This window comes from Narcine bancroftii, chromosome 5 (genome assembly GCF_036971445.1).
Source record: "Narcine bancroftii isolate sNarBan1 chromosome 5, sNarBan1.hap1, whole genome shotgun sequence".
Classification (NCBI taxonomy): domain Eukaryota; kingdom Metazoa; phylum Chordata; class Chondrichthyes; order Torpediniformes; family Narcinidae; genus Narcine; species Narcine bancroftii.
This window is the reverse complement of record NC_091473.1, coordinates 165,308,486-165,325,309: the sequence shown is the minus strand read 5'-3', so window position 1 is coordinate 165,325,309 and position 16,824 is coordinate 165,308,486. Positions and strand designations below refer to the sequence as shown.

Sequence of the window (16,824 nt, the reverse complement as noted above, 5' to 3'; positions counted from 1 at the left end):
GACTGGGCTGCACAGATATGCTCTGTGGTACGCCACCCGGAGCCCTCCATCAACTGACACTCTGGTGGCCTGAGGGCATCTGGGATGGATGGGATTCAGTGATGGGCAAAGAGCTGAGGGGGTCACATTAACCCATGATGACGCCAACAGTGGTCTCCAACTGCCCTGACTTGCCAGCAGGTTAAATCTCAGGGGTGGCTCACAGGTCCTCCAGGGTACATCTGCAAAGGCATGGGAGCAGACCAGATCTTGCAGATCTGGCCTCTCCCTCGCTAAAATGAAAAAAAAAAACCAATATGCCTTTACTATGGTGGATACATACTCAGGAGTTCTGGTGAAAGTGCCTGTGACCATGCCAACCAGGACAACACCATGAAGGGGCTACAGCACCTTTCTTCAGTGTACAGGTAAACCCAATCGGGATCAGGGCTCCCATTTCACAGGAACTAAAGTCCAGGGCTGGGCCTTGGAATCAGGAATCTCTTGGCTGTTGCACATACCCACTCATCCACAGGCAGCATGAGTGGTCTCTTAAAACACCAGATCTGCACAATGACACCCATACACACTTTGAAGGGGTGGCTCAGTGTGTTGCTGCAGGCAGTAGACCACCTGAATTTCAGGCCAATGAGTAAAGGTGGGGGGGGGGGTGGGGAGTCCCTCATTCACTCACCACCTGGCTGTCTCCCCAACCCACAGAAGTCAGAAGCAGTGGAGATTGAGTTCACCGAAGACTCGGGCAATGTATGAGTGCAACAGCCACGGGGACCCCCAAGGAAGGGGGAGGTGATAGCATGCGGACCGGGGAATATGTTATGGGTCGTGTTACCAGGAGAGCAGAACATAACCTGTATACGGACACAACTAACCTGATGAGAGTGAGTTTTTCCCTTCTCTCTCCGGAATGCTGGCACCCTGGATGCTGGCAGTGACAATGGCCATAACATTCGGGGTTGGTCGGACCTACAATACCTTCCTCCACTGGCTTATAAGTAGGTCAGCATGACCAATTGTTCAGACTACTGGATCTGCCCACACAGTGCAGAAGGACTTTCACTGATCCCGTTCCAGCAGGAAGAAATCAACTGCCTTAATGAAATCACCAGCTCCCAGAATGCTGGGGCCTGGTACTTGGTTGGTGCGGGGGATGGGGGTGCTGTAGGTTAGTAGCTCTCACCCATTTTTCCCCTCACTGTTTGCAACTTCAGCTCCAGAAACCCCCCGATGGAGTGGGTGCTTTAAGGTCTGTTTTTTCTCTCCCTTCAATTTGGCCAGCCTCAAAGACCTGACACACCAAGTGACCTCACAGCCAGTGAGCAGGATTAAGGAACGCTGGTGCAGATGGTATGACCGGCACTGGTCCAACCGTTCGGTGGGACTCAGCGATTGCAAACAGTGGAGTTACCCAGATGTGATAGTGCACAAAGCCAAAGGAACAGCAAATGTTCCCCCACCGAACATTGAACTGGATATGCCGCCTCCATACTTACCCCTGGCTCCCCACGGGATTGTACGATGATACTTTCTGGGGTTTGTCATCCCTCATGATCTTAAGGATCTCAGGGATCACTACATTGGGACAAAAGGGCAATCACTGAAGTGGAAAGGTTTTGGATGATTATTTTCCCCCCCTGTATGTCACTCGCTGGCTGTCCTAGGAAGTAATATGTACGGTCAGAGTGGTGGAGATGCAGGCCCAACGAAACTACTGTGGCACTGCCACATACCAAAGATTCTGACTCCAGCAGCAGAGCTGCTGACTGGCTGGATGGTGTCCCTACAAAAACAAGATGGCCCTAGGCTACCTCGCCTACAAAAACAGGATGGCCCTCGGCTACCTGTTCGCAGCCAAGGGTGGTACCTATGCTGTGGTTGGTAAAGAGAGCTGCACCTACATTCTTGACAACTCAGGGAATGCCACACATGTGGCTGATCACACGAGAGTGTCGGTGAGCAAAATTCAGAAAGCAAGGGACCGATAACTTCGGCATGACAATCCAGATCAAGACTACCCATACTGAGCACTCACCTTGTAATTGGCCTTTTCACCACTGGCTCTGTTAATCACCTGTCCTGTTGTGAGCATACCTGGGCTGCCCCACTGACCAGCAGGGGGGGGTACAAACCCAATTATGTGGAGCAGCTGGGTCTCTCCCCATGAGGAATGAAGCCGAGCTCCACTCCAGGTCGTGAGCCAGAGCTGATGCTGGAGAATTAATACCAGGGCGTGTGCCAGGAATGGGTGTGGGGTAAACTAATGAACCATCTTCTTACTATGTTTCGTCTTTCCAATTAACCTGAGTGCTGCACTTGTAGCAGGTAGAGGGGTGGTGGGTACTGTTGAGCAATCTTTTCTCTGCACTATTTATAGTGCGGTTTGTAGTGCTTACCTGTTTAGTTGTGTCCAATGCAATTGCTGCATGCACCTTGCGTGAGCGAGTGTGTGATTCCCTGTGGCATATCTCCCTCGCAGGCAAATAAAGACTTGTTACAACTAATCGAAGTCCAGGCTTGTTGATTCTCAGACCCGTTGAACTTGTTCCTTATGCAACAGTTAGGTAGACAACTTTGTCTAAATGGACAATTTGGGCCAAAGTGCCCTTTTCCCTGCTGGCAGTAAAACTAGAACTCTGATCATTTGACTATACCAGGAAACTGTGTGGTGCTCATGGGGGCTTACTAACCAACTCTGATGAAAGATTAATGACCTGATATGTCAAGTTTGTTTTACATCCCACAGATGTTGCCGACTTGCTAAACATCTCTAGCATTTTCTATTGAATGTATGTATACAAGATAATGTACATTGAAAAACCTCCTTTTGCCTGACTTGCAAAGACAGAGTCACCAAGTCATGCAGAACCAAAACAAGGAAACAAAGAAGGAAGAGAAACAAAAGATTGTCCTTTCAGACCCATTGAGTGGCCGTCCATCTTGCTGCCTTCTCTGATGTAGTTCCCTCTGGTGTCCCTAATAACCTTGGTAGCCACACAGCACATTGTTCTGCTTGAGCTTGAGGCCCACATATTGTCTGGCCCCTGGTTCCAAATCCAGGAAAATTAAGAGGACTGTTGGGAGGCCAGCTCACCACTGATCCCAGCATCAGGCATGAGCTGGAGCCCACCATAGCAGCTACACATAGCAAACTGGCCGGACTGACAGAAATCTCCTTGACTGCAGCATTCGTGCACCTCATCCCCTGCTGACTGGTCCACTGCAGTGGATTGACTCCTCAGAGTTCTTCCTAGACCTACACTGGTAACTCCACACCAGTCAGCCTCTTCCTCAGTGTCTGGCTGTGGGTGCAACCATCTTAGATCTATTTTGGTTTTGATCACCTTGGTGTTATTCCTGCTTCCAGCATGTGTAGGATTGTGCTTTTGGAACTGATAATGTGCTTAGTTCGATGATGAGCTTATGGGGGTGGGGGGGGGGGAGGCGGGTGATTGGAAGCTACTGTAGATGTGAGATTCCATTTATGTACACAAAAAAACCTTTCCTTTGCCTTGTAAATCTAGATACTTAATGAGCTTTATAATCATCACCTATTTCCAAGAATTAATGATACTAGAACTGATCGGAGGAAATTATCAATTAGTTTTAAGATTCCTCAAGGAAGGAAACACAGAGAAATTAGGTCGACGCAAGTCTCAGTAAAATAGCTGAATTAATTATTAAGGAAATTATAGAGAGATATTAATAAATATATATTTCGATTATTAGATTTATGAAGACATTTATGCCTCAAGATTTTTGAGAAGTAGATTGGGGGGAAAAGTGGATATAGTAGATTTGGATTTTCAAAAGGCATTTATCGCAAGTTGTCAAAAGTGAAAGAGTGTTTGGTTTTTGGACAACACTGTAACAGAGAGAGGATTGGTGAAAAGACAGGAGGCCAAGTGGATCATTTTCTCATTGGGATGGTGTAGCAATCAGCCCTTTGCCCTCAGCTATTGACAATGAAATTGTGACAGATGAACACAACAGATTTATTAGAGTCAATCTCCTTAGTCTATACTGACCATCAAGTATCTATGTTTATTACTTCCACTGAGTACCCAGGCAAATCAAGTGGTTATCCAAATATTTCTGAAATGTTGTGGGAGTACCTTCACCACCAACTCTGGCAATGCGTTCCAGATTCCAGCCACACTTTGGGTAAAAAAAAACCTCAAATCTCCTCGAAACTTATTCCTCACATTCAACCTACATTGTCCATGGTGAAAGGTTATTTATTATCTGCTCTATCAATGCCTCTCGTAATTTTTGTACACCTACCATTAAGCTAATTCTGTGTCAAATGATGAGAAAAAAAGATACTAAATATAAAAAGAGAAACCTATAATAAGCAATAATGACACAAAGCTGAGGGGGGTGGGGGGGGGGGGGGGGTGGAAACAAGCGAAAGCCTGGAACATGGATCCTTTTGTGCAAATCACTGAACATTTTACCTGTCAAACTGAGCAAGCCAACCTTTCCAAGTCAAATGGTGGCCACTGGGATGTAGGCCTTGAAACTCATCTAGCCACACTGATACTTACCTGACATCAGTTACACATTGAATGACATCAAAGGTCAAGAGCCGCATCACAATGGGATGAGTAACAAATCACCCAGGGTCAGGACAATGAAATCCAATATCTGGCATACAAACACCACTGGTCCCAGGTTTTAGGACTCAGGATAATAGAAGCTGGTTGTCACTTAATAAACATGGGAAATGTTGGAAACACTGATCAGGTCAGGTATCATCTGTGGAAAGTAAAACAGTCAACACTTCAGGCCTGAAGTTCCTTTTTCAGAACTGAGGAGAGAGAAAACAAATTTTCTGTTGTAGCAAGGTTCGGTAGAACAAAAGAAGCATCTCTGATTGAATGATAGAAAACTGGTCAATTTGGCAATGACAAGGTTATTACTCTCCTTTGTGTGAAGGTCATGCCTGTGGTACTGTGGTGATACAAACACAACACTGGCCACACTCCTACCAGACTACTGCAGGGGGCAACTACTGTACCTGCAGATAGACAACCTGGGAAGCTGGCCCCACCTGGCCAGTTGTCTGTACCGGTCTGTATATGGACTCGAGTTGGCCCCTCCCAGCAAATGTGGAGCCAGCAAAGATATTAAGAATGGTGTGTACAGAGTTTAAGCTAATTAAAGACTGTAGTACAGTCTTCTCGTGTTTTATGTTTGCCTGCTGCATCACTTCCAGTCAGGTCACCTGACCGCACCGATGCCACCTGCATCCCCTGGGCATCACCATCATGGGCGTGTGCAGAACCATGCAACCACCACACCCCACGCTTCAAAGGGCATCCGCTGGCCACTCTTCACCACAACCGTCAGAGAGCAGCGACTCGGACTCATTCGGTCCTAGTCCACCATGCTAACAGAAGACATTCCCCATGGACTTGGGTACTCGATGATGGACATCGCTGTCAATGGGAAGGTAATAAAATGCCTGTTTGATAGAGGTAGTACTGAGAGCTTGTGTATCCGAATGTGGTCTGTACGCTGAAATGAAAGGTATACCCAGCGATTTTCACTATTGCTTTTCCGGCCCAGGACCATTCCATCACGGACGACAGTGGTGGTGGAGGGGGGGGGGGGGGGGGGGAGAACATATCAAGGGTTCATGCTCCTGGCCATGCCCAAGCTCTGTGCTCCTGTCATCCTGGGGCTATACTTTCAATGCCACCTCCACAGCTTCACCCTTGCCTTCAGTGGCCCCCTCCCCCCCACTCCAAGAAGTCTAGCGACTGCCCCTGTCCATCTGCGGGCTCTCCACCCTATGGGTGCCCCCTCCGTCCCTCTTCAGCTACCTGATGTCAAACTGTAAGCCAATAGCTGCCAAAAGCAGGCGCTACTGTGTGGCCGCCAGGACCTTTATCAAGGGAGAGGTGAGACAGCTTCTGGCGGATGGTCTCATAGAGCCCAGCACCAGCCCCTGGAGATCTCAGGTCCTGGTTGTAAAAGTGGGCAGCAAACTCAGGATGGCCATTGACATCACCCAGCTGAATGCCAGCCTTTGCACCTCAGGGCCAGGAGGACTGCCTTCCATATAACCCCGTTTTCACGCTCCACCTGCCCGTTGCCCTGGGGTTGTAGCTAGTTATTTGACTAGATGCGATGCCTCGCACCATCAAGTATTGGTGCAGCTCCTCATTCATGAAGCTGGACCCCCAATCACTGTGGATGAATGCCGGGTATCTGAACATGGTGGAAATCTGCGCCAGGGCCCTGATAACAGATATAGTGGAGGTGTCAGGGCAAAGGATGGTGAAGATGTGACTGAGAGGAAGTAAACATTTATATTCAAGAAAGGCAGTGGTCCCTTGAAGTCGACGCCGAGTCTCTTGAAGGGTCAAGTGGCCTTCACCATGTGGGCCTGTGGTGGGTGGAGGAAGTGCAGTTTACACTCTACACAGACCCTGCTTGACTCAGTCATGGTCTGGACTTTTTGGACGGTGAAGAGGAGGTTCTGGGACTTGATGTAATGGTACAGGTACGTGATGCCTGGTGACAAAAGATATCGACTACAGGCAAGAAGTCCTCACCGAGGCACTCCACGTCATATGGTCACTCTTGTGCATGGCTACCAGAACCCTCATGAATGCCTTTTTTCCTATCCTAGGAAATCGGCAACTGGTGTCTCCCTGCCAATATGGCTGATGGCTCTGGGACCAGTACTCTTCCGCAAGCACATGTAGACCCACAAGTATGACCCCCTGGTCAAACAGGTGCTCCTTCTCCATTCAAACCTTCGTCAGGTACCCCAATGGACGTGAGGGAACTGTCTTGACAGGGATCTGGCATCAGCATGGGCCCAACCTTCCCACCCCTGGCACTCTTGGATTCCTTGGGAGCTGACCCCTCCCTCCGCAAGGTCCCACTCCTCGTGGACCCTCCCCAAACCTTCATCCCCACGCTGCCAGATACCATCCTGCCCACACTCTGGACCCAGCCCTCAGGCAGCCCCGTCCCTTCCTGACCAGGAGCCGGCCCTGTGATGGTCTCAGTAAATACTACCCGGTGCCAAAGGACATCCCCCCCCCCCCACCACCCAAGGACTCAATTAAAAGAAAGGGGTGAATATGGTGATACAAGCACAACACTGGCCACACTTCTACCAGCCTACTGCAGGGGGAAACCACTGTATCTGCAGGCAGGCAACCTGGGAGGCTGGCCTCACCTGGCCAGATGTCAATCACCAGCCTGTAACATGGACTTGGGCCGGTCCCTCCCAGGGTCAGTCGGACATGTGGAGCCAACAAAGATATTTAGACTGGTGTGTACAGAGTTTGAGCTGATTAAAGCCTGTAGTACAGTCTTCTCGTGTTTTGTGTTTGCTTGCTGCACCACAGTGCATCACAGGTACATGCCCAGCAGGTCTTGCTGTATTCAAGTAGACAGAAAAACTGAACTAATATCCAGAAATCTAGACCTAAGTTCTGAAAACAAAATGGAAACTGCTGGAGACAGGAGGCAGTTCAGACAACAAATGTGAACTGGGAAGCATTACTTGTTAAGATTTGAGGGAAGGTCATCTCTCCAATCATTTTAATACACAAAAGTGCTGGAGATATTCAGCAAGTCACACAGCTTAATCTGCACAGCCTTCAACTATTCAGAACCTATGAGAGAGTGAAACATGAAAATCTGCAGACCCTGTGATTCTAGTAAAAACACACAGAGGCTCTGGTAGAACTCAGTCTCTCAGCATCCATAGGGGATAACGGTATATTACTGACATTTCAGGCCTGAGCTCTTCAAGGTAGAAGCAAAGAACAGGAAGGAATCAGAATTGTTAAAAAAAAACTAATTAGTTGTAAATTTCCTACTCACTGCTGCATGTACTGTATGGACCTCCATTCAATAGTACCATCTCTCTAAACTGCTGAGTTGAAATGAATTAATATCACCCTGCCTCACAAGTTCCCTGGATCTCTTGACCTCTCTTGCTCAATCAGCTTCCTGCTGATCTGAGCTTTTCAATTCCAACTGCCTGAGCCACCTGACTCCAATTGCCAGGTGCAACCTTCAGATAAAATCCCTGTTAAAGTCTGCTACAGAATAAAGACTGAAGAAAGGGAGCGGGACAGGGATTTGAAATGGGTGGCCACTGGGTGATCCATGCTATTGCGGACAGGCCAGCAAGGATGGTGAATCTCCCAGTGGCCACCCATTTCACTTCCCTATCCCATTCCCTTGCTGACATGTCTGTCCATGGTCTCAAGCAGTACCAGACAGAGACCACCTGCAACACCACATCTTTCATCTGGGCACCCTCCAACCGGATGGAATTAACATTGACTTCTCCAGTTTCCGTTAAACATTCCACTTCTTCTTCCCCTGTTGCCTTTTCCCTTTCTCCTCTATCTCCTTTCATGGAGCCAAAATCAATTCTAATTTTTCCTCCTATCATGTCCAATTAACATCTTTTGTTGGACTGGCCTCCTCCCCCTCTCATTCATTAGTTTTTATTCTGATGCCTTTGCTTATATCTTGAAGAAAGGCTCAGGACTGAAACATTGGTAATATATCTTTACCACCTGTGGACGCTGTGAGACCAGCTGAGTTCCTCCAGCATTTCTGTATTTCATATCCTATGAGGGGTACTATTTACACACAGAGTGCGGTGGGTGTGTGGAAGGAACTGGGTACATTTCCAATGCTTCAAAGACATTTAGACAGGCACATGGATAGGAAAAGTTTCGAGGAAATATCGACCAAAAGCAGGCAAATGGGACTCGCTTCAATCGATAAGATGATCAGGGTGGACAATTTAGGCTGTTTCCTTGCTGCAAAACTCATCTGATGCTATGTGTTTTTTGGAATTATCTTACTGCTCATGACCAAGGCTTCAAGTACATTTCGGACATAGACAACAAAGAGTACCAAAAGTCTGAGTTCAAGACAAATATAATTGATTAATAGAAAGATGAAAATAAAAATAAAATCTACACAAAATAAAAATAAAAATGCACTCCAAAATACCTCTGCAAAGGTTAAAATGGCAAATGCATATAGTAAAATGTACCAAAAATATTTTAAAAAGTCTCCAAAACTTAATGTTTGCCACAGATTAACTACTTTTTTTTAAATGTTAAAAACATGAGAGGAAATCAAAATTCTTAGATTTAAAATATGTACCAGTATACATTAGAAATATTGCTATGAGGAAAAATATTTTATTTTCATTTGCATAGTTGAGGCCTTCCTTTTCAGAAAGCCATTTTAAGGTGTTGAAACTGTTTGGACAAACTAAACTGTATTCAAATGAGGGATGTTGGTGCAGGGGAATTGAATATATTCACTTTATGAATTCCAGTTGAATGGGCAGCTCCCAAGTAAAGCTGGTTTCGGTCAGAATCAGCAATTTGACTCAGCCTGATGCAAAAAAAAATGTCTTTACTGATCAACACAGTTATTTTATCTCCCAGAAGCAGCTGTTCTTGGCCCTTCTTTGAATAAGAATGACAATTAAAATAAAAATTTAGACAGCTTATTGCAGTAGGTCTGTACCCATTGAGAATTAGAATCAAATTGCTTCAAAGCATTGCACAAATGATTCTATCAACCACCTGAGGGACAAGACTTTGTGACCATCAATCTGGAGAAATTGGCAATCAAATTAATACAGATAACAAGTGGAGAATTATAAAACCTGCAAACCTCAGTGGGTGACATTGCCATGTTCAAGTAACTCAATAGAGCTGGATACAGAACTGAGCCACTGTCTAGTGCTTTCTTGAGCAACCTTATTCTCAAAATTACAAGATCTTTGTACAACTTGTTTTGATGTTTCAATTTCTAATTTCATCTCTTTAAATCTATATGGTTCCAAAATGGGATTGGCTATTGTGATATTTCTTTTATTGTAATAAAGAAATTTGTGCTCTTTTAAAATAACTATTATTTTATTAGCTATAGCATTCACTCAAGACCGTGTGGAGGCATCCATCTTGAATCAAACTGAGCTGCTACAAACTAGTCTCCAACTCCCTCTAGTGGTCAGGAGGATCCCTTGCAATCTATCATTAAGATGTTTAATCTAACATGACACCCTAATACAGTATTCCCTTCAATTTAAAGTTCCGCACAAATGTAAACACAACATCAGCAGCACAAACCTTTTAAATGTGCAGTTCCTTTTCTTTTAGAGATTGAGTCTGTCAGGTGCTTTGATAACATGCGTGGAACTTCTTAACACAGATACTTGTGTCAGCTCTATTGGTCCACCACTGGTGGCATTTCCTCTGTTGCTGTGCAGGCTGGATCTTCTGCATTTGTCTATTCCTGCAATGTCCCTTTCGTTTTCCGCAGGCTCTTTCGATTCCTCTTTAGTATTTGACCATTCTCTGTTCTGACCATGTAGGATCATGGATTTACTTCCTCCAGAACAGTGACCTTTTTGACCCAAGTGTTGGAATCCCTGAGTCTCACTGTGTCACATTGTGTCAGTGGCCCTAAGCTTCTCGCTGACTTGTCATAGTTTACTTTTTGTCTCCATTGCAAACACTTTTGATTCCATTCAACATCTCTGTTCTTGTTTGCATCTGCAGAGAAGGGAAGTGTGGTGTGTAAGTTCACGTCCCATCAGAAGCTCAGTGGGTGACATTGCCATGTTCAAGTAACTCAATAGAGCTGGATACAGAACTGAGCCACTGTCTCGTGCTTTCTTGAGCAACTGTTTAACTACGTGAACTCCTTTCTCTGTTTTACTGTGGATGCAAAGGACTTGAAATCTCATGTTGAAAATCATACTCCTCTGCAAAGTTCTGGAATTCTCTACAGCTGTAGCATGATCCATTGACACTGTGGACAATTTGAGGAATTCCATATCTTGTAAAGATTGATTTCATATTTTGGATCACACAAGCAGCAGTCGTGCTAGGAAGCAGCATAATCTCTGGATAGTTCGATTGATCATCAATAACCAGCAAGTAATTATTTTCATCCACGTGGAACAGATCAGTCCCGTGGTTCTGCTGGTACGTCAGTTGTTATCATGGGTTTCTTTGTCTGCTCTGTATGATGTTTCAAACAGGTCTCACAGCTTGAAACCATCCTGACAATGTCAGCATTTATCCCTGACCAATAAACAGCAGTTCTGGCCCTCCTCTTGCATTTTTCCATTCCAAGGTGCCCCTTGTGCAGCCTTTTCAGCATCTCTTGTCACAGTGATTGAGGAATGATAATTCTGCTCTGTCTGAGTAGAAGCCCATTGACAACACTCAGCTCCGCTCTGATGTTGTAGTATGCCTGACATTCACCTCTAGGCCATCCTTCATTCAGATTCTTGATGACTTTCTATAGAACTCTGTCCTTTTCTGTTTCAGCTGTGATCTGCTTGGATTTCATGCCACATACGGGAAGAGATTCAGTAATTAGGTTCACATGGAGATTTACATCTGTCTCTGTGGAACTCGCATTGTGTACTTCACTCTGTGTCATTGTCTGGATAACGCATCAGCTAACACAATAAGTTTCCCTGGTGAAATGGAGTGTTCACCAATTCAAAGTCATAACATTGTAGCTTTGTCATCAGTTTTTGGATTCGCGGCAACATCTCATTGAGGTCTTTCTTGATTATCATTATTAATGGCTTGTGGTCTGTCTCTGTCACAAATATGAGTAGATCATACACATAACTTTGGAATTTCTCAAGTCCATAGACTTCACCTTGACATTCTTTCTTGATCTGTGCATAATCAACATTCAGATGTTGTCGTCGTTCTTGTTGCATAAGATACTGGCCTCCAATCCTTTCCCACAGCCTGAAGTAGTACAGCACCCATTCCATCTTTTGAAGTGTCCATAAATAGTTTTGTTCTTCTGGATGTGTAAAAGAATGTCAAAAGTACTGGTTCTGTAGTTAGCATGGTCTTCAGTCAACCCCATTCTTCCTCATGGTTGGTCGTCAACCCCATTCTTCCTCATGGTTGGCCGTCCACTTCTGTTCTGCTTGCCTTAGTGCTTTGCACTAATAAAGCCCTTTGCACTTCTTACAGATTATTTCCATAGGTTGGGCATTGTTCTGGTGCATGTTGAGTACTACATCATTTTCACTTGAATGTCTCTCCATCTTTTTGTTGTTTCCTACATTGCATTTTTTTGTTTGTGTGTGGACACACACTGTGACTATGCCTTCAGATTCACTGGCTTTTACATTCTCATTGAACTTTCTCTTGTGCTGCAGAGCATGGCATATCTTTTCAGCTCCAGCTAAGGTAAGTTCTGTTTCTCGCAGCAACTTCTCCCTCACTTTCTTATTAATAATCCCAAACACAATTTGATCATGGATCATTGAATCTTGCAGCAATCCAACATTGCATGTTCTTGCTTTTAATTTCAAGCCTGTTAAGAGTATCAAGGTTCTCTGCCTGCAGCTGTGTGCGTGAAACGTACTTCTCCAACGTTTCATTTTTCTTTGGTGAGCAGTGTTCATCAAACATCTTGATAACCTTGTCGAACTTGCCCTGGTCTTCTTCCTTGGCAAAAACAAATGCCTGAGGTCCCACCACAGTAAGTAGCAGTGCAATTTTCCATGCATCAGGTTTACTATCGAGTCCAATGGAATAACCTCCATTTATGGTCGACGTTTCCAGTTCAATTTACAGCATCAGAAGCCTTTATACTCTCCATATCTCTGCTGATAATGACTGATACACACTCTCCACTCTCCTGGTGTTTCTTCCACTCCTGGTACCATGCACACATCTGGTACCATGTGATGTTTCTTTTATTCTATAAAAAAGAACTTGGGTTTTAAAAAAAATAACTATATTTTATAAGCTATAGAACTCACTCAAGAATCTAACTGAGCTGCCACAAACTAGATGCTGATTCCCTCTAGTAGTCAGGAAGATCACTAGCACTCTATCACTAAAGCTATTACTGGATAATTGTTATGAACTAATATCCACAGTTGAGAGAGCACTAAAAGTGATATTGTGGAAGCAAGTGTCTGCCTAGTGCACATGAATATTCCTTTTACACAATTAAAGCCAGGTATTATCCACCTTTTGAATACTTCGCCGAGCTGTGTGAATGCATTGAATGTGGACTGGGGTGGGGGGGGGGGTGGGTTGTCTGAACTTACCTGGCTTTAATCTGGCAAGGTAGCTAGTGTCAGAGGTGGAGAGATGTGAAGCAGGGCCAGTCTAAAAGGGTGAGCTGCGTTGCCAGTTTGAAACAGGAAGGGAAGATGATGCCATGATGACATCTTGTATGTGACATAAGTGCTGTTTTGGTCAACATTTGCTGGTGATCAGATTAGTTTTAGTTGCAAACTACTTAAACTATAATGCAGTGATACAATGTATATCTGAAAAGCTATTTTATTACACCAATGTTGATTGACTAACTCCACCCACCCAACACCATAACACAGCAATAAGGTCATCTGACAGCTCCTGATATAACCTGCTCCATGAACTCTAGTGGACTGCAGAGACTTGAAGCTGTCACCTTTTTCCCTTCTGATTCTTTTTACTGATTTATGACTCCAGCAAGTCTTTACATATATATATATATATTCTGTTCTTATAAATAGGTGGTTGCTATTATAGAGATGTGATTCTGGTTTTAAAATCGTATGGTTTTTTTTCTGCACATTGAAGTGTAAACTGAAATTTAAGATGAGACTAAATTGATGATGTGTAGATGGGAACAAAACATGGTTTAGAGATGCAGATTATTTTGCTTTCATGGTCAGAAGCATCTGTGCTAGAGGATGCAATTTCACTCCCAAACCTTTCTATCTCTTAAAGGAACTTAAACTACACTTACCGACTTCAGGTCTGGGATTTCCATGAGCACCAACACTCAAGTGTCCCTCTGCAAGGCGAACCGTGATAATATGCGACTTTACATTTTGGGGGAAACCAAAACACCCAGAGAAAGCAAATGCAGGTCACAGGTAGAACATACAAACTTCTTTCCAACATCATGAGATTCATGCTCTCATACCATAGAGTTAGCTACCACACTAATATTTTTAAAATTTTATTTCCTATACAGTATACCTCTAAAGAAACACAGCAACACTGAGGGCAGTCACATTTTATACAAAGATTAGGACTTTAATTTGGACAAAAGAGCCAACACAGGACTAATATTGCACTGGACATTAACCAGCATATATCATCATCTCAGTTTATAGGACAACATCAATAAATTCATGGTAAATGAACGAAGTCACAATTCTCCCAGCGAGTGTAAGGATTCCAAAAGGAAGTTGCAAAAAATGCAACAATATAGAAGAGAAACAAAATATTAAGAATGTCGGTGACTGGTAATTGTTGGAGAGATTTTAAATCACATTTTATCAAGGATATGGGAGCAGGTGAAATGCCTCAAACGCATTTTGTGTGTTCGCTCATCATGAATAGAAACCGCAGATTTCTGCACACTGCTGCCTGAATCCATGTTTACAAAGAGACCGCACTGCTTCTGGTCCAGCCGCTTCTCAGTTGAATTATGAAGTTTGGTAGAATGTCATGGCATATATTAAGGGAGAGATTAAAGCATCATCTTCATGAGAACCGGGAAAGGCCTGGCATGAAATGGCCTGGCATGAAATGGCCTTCTGGTACTACCTACCTTGGCAGTTAATACACAGGATGAAAATGACCCCCCCCCCATCCCGCATTCATTGCGTTCACACAGGTAAGTGAAGCAAAAAACGGTGGTTAATTCCCATCTTTTAATGGCTGTGTAAAAGGGGTATTAGAGAATTGAAGGGCCCATGACACATGTTGCCTGGCAACCCCAGCCGAGCTAATAAATTCCCACGTTTACAATTCCCATGATTATGTGTCCCACAAGAATAATGCCTTGGGACAATGTTTCTATTTGATGTCAAACAAGATATCCATATGTGCAGGGTGCAATGGAATAGTGTAAAACTCTATGTGATTAATGTACCAGATTCCAAATGCCTTATCTTAGGTCAGTAACAGTTCACAGTAACAGGAATTGTGATATCCTGAAAGAGTTGTAAAGATGTATGATCAAAGCTAATAGTTTCAGCATGTTGGTACCAGTTTGTAAAATGAGATAACCAGCTTGATCACAGGCTGAGATCAAGCTGCTGAATAATAACAGAGGTCATAAAGAACTGTACATGAGCAGAAGAGTCTGACCAGTTGGCAGGCTCACTTACTGCAGGACCAGCTGCTGTGATAACCGAGTTCTCAAATTTTGCAAAACTAATAACATGGTACACTTGATAATGTTGTGGTCCGGAAATTTGTTCTAAGACTGAAAGGCATGAGACTTTAACAATGAAATTTGTGTAACATATAGTTGGTAAATACATCCTTTGAGGTGGGAGTTCCAGTAGTTTTACCAGTACAATTAGCCAGACTAGCAGACCTGACCACAAGCCAGACCTGCCTACAAAACTGCCATGGCTTCTCAATTGAAATTATGGGAAAGACTTGATTTTCTGACTGTGATCCTTTAATTACAATTTTGACTTCTTGTACCAGCTCTAATCTCTAGCCAACATAACTTCTAAATTAAAGACTATTTAACTGAGACCTGACTGGGGAAGTGTTCAACGTTCCATGTGGTAAGGGTAAATTTGTGAAGATGGTCAGTGTTGCTGGAAACTGTATACCAATATTGTGCCCCCAAACAAATAACAAATGAAGAAAGCGAACAGAAGGTTACTAAATTCTCCTTGGCACACAACCCTCCATTTCCACTGCTTCAGGCCAGTTTTCATATTTGTTCTTTTTCTTATCATTCTTTAGGATCTGTAACAAAAATGCAACTTTAATGAAAATAATGCTTTAATACCATAAATACGTTCTTGTTTCATTTAGGATTGCACGATTTTTTTCTGTAGCTTTCATAATACACTGTGTTCCTTTTGCCCAGAATTGAACAATCTGCTATTTTGTTCAATTTTTTGGAACACTCAAAATGAGAAAAAGCTGCAAATAATCAGAATGGCAGAGGAGAAACAGAGTTGACGTGGCAGTTTGACACCAACAAAAAATGGAAAAGTGAGAAAACAGTGAGAGAGCAAACTATTCTAGCCCCTCCTTCAACTCTTTCCCATCACATTGATGACTATCTTAATGCTGCTTCCTGTGTTTATACAGAAATTCAAATTTAATTACATTTGATATCAATTTCCACTCAACTGCTGGATTGGCCAGATTTAATAACAGCTTTTAAATGGAAATTGGATAAATTCAGGAAGAAGAATAAATGGGAAATAGTGAAGGAGTGGGACAAACTCCTGAGCTCTCTGCAAGAAATGATACTGGTACAGAGATCATTTCTGGAGGCCCATGCAATGCCTACACTGTGGTGATCCGACCACCTGCCTACTCCAGGGGGCGATCTTTGTACCTGCAGGAAGACCACTTAAGGGGCTGACTTCTCCTGGCCTGCTGTCAGTCAGCTGGCCTGAATAGACCACCTAAGGGGCTGACTCCACCTGGCGGCTGTCAATCATCAGCCCTGAATATAGACCTCAGCTGGCACCTCCTGAGCCAGTCACACGGGGAGCCATCAAGGTTTGAACTGGAGTTCAGACCTTTACTGGAATAAAGCCTGTTGTACAATCTTTTGAGTTTTGTGCTTGCTGGCTGCTACCTCAGCGCACCACATACACTGGTTCTATTTTTCAAATCAACTTCACCAGTAACTATTACTCCCTGGAATATTGTAAACAGATGGAAGCAATACCCAAGGATTAAATTCAGAAACCCTTGAATCTCACCGTTCAGTCATGAGGATTTTCCCCTGTATTTCCTTGTTTAGCCATGAGTGGCTTTGACTTTCTCAACCACAAACCAGAGG

General features: G+C 44.0%; 2 protein-coding genes across 13 annotated transcripts in view; both read right to left on the bottom strand.

Annotated features, from left to right (window-relative positions):
- Positions 1-4,535, bottom strand: part of LOC138764132 (protein FAM107B-like) — a 196,789-nt gene extending 192,254 nt beyond the window's left edge. For 6 of the 10 annotated variants that reach the window (XM_069939560.1, XM_069939567.1, XM_069939570.1 and 3 more), the window contains exon 1: positions 4,452-4,535. The gene's annotated coding sequence lies outside the window, so the exon portion shown is untranslated. Of the gene's footprint in view, positions 1-2,390; positions 2,530-4,451 lie in introns of those variants that run through there. The other 4 variants (XM_069939562.1, XM_069939563.1, XM_069939561.1 and 1 more) reach the window with 3 other exon arrangements.
- Positions 4,536-13,997: 9,462 nt separating this feature from the next.
- Positions 13,998-16,824, bottom strand: part of LOC138764131 (protein FAM3C-like) — a 41,314-nt gene continuing 38,487 nt past the window's right edge. For all 3 annotated transcript variants that reach the window (XM_069939556.1, XM_069939557.1, XM_069939555.1), the window contains one exon: positions 13,998-15,767. In XM_069939556.1, coding sequence (XP_069795657.1) covers positions 15,681-15,767 — 87 coding nt within the window. In that variant the 3' untranslated portion in view covers positions 13,998-15,680. The remainder of the gene's footprint in view (positions 15,768-16,824) is intronic.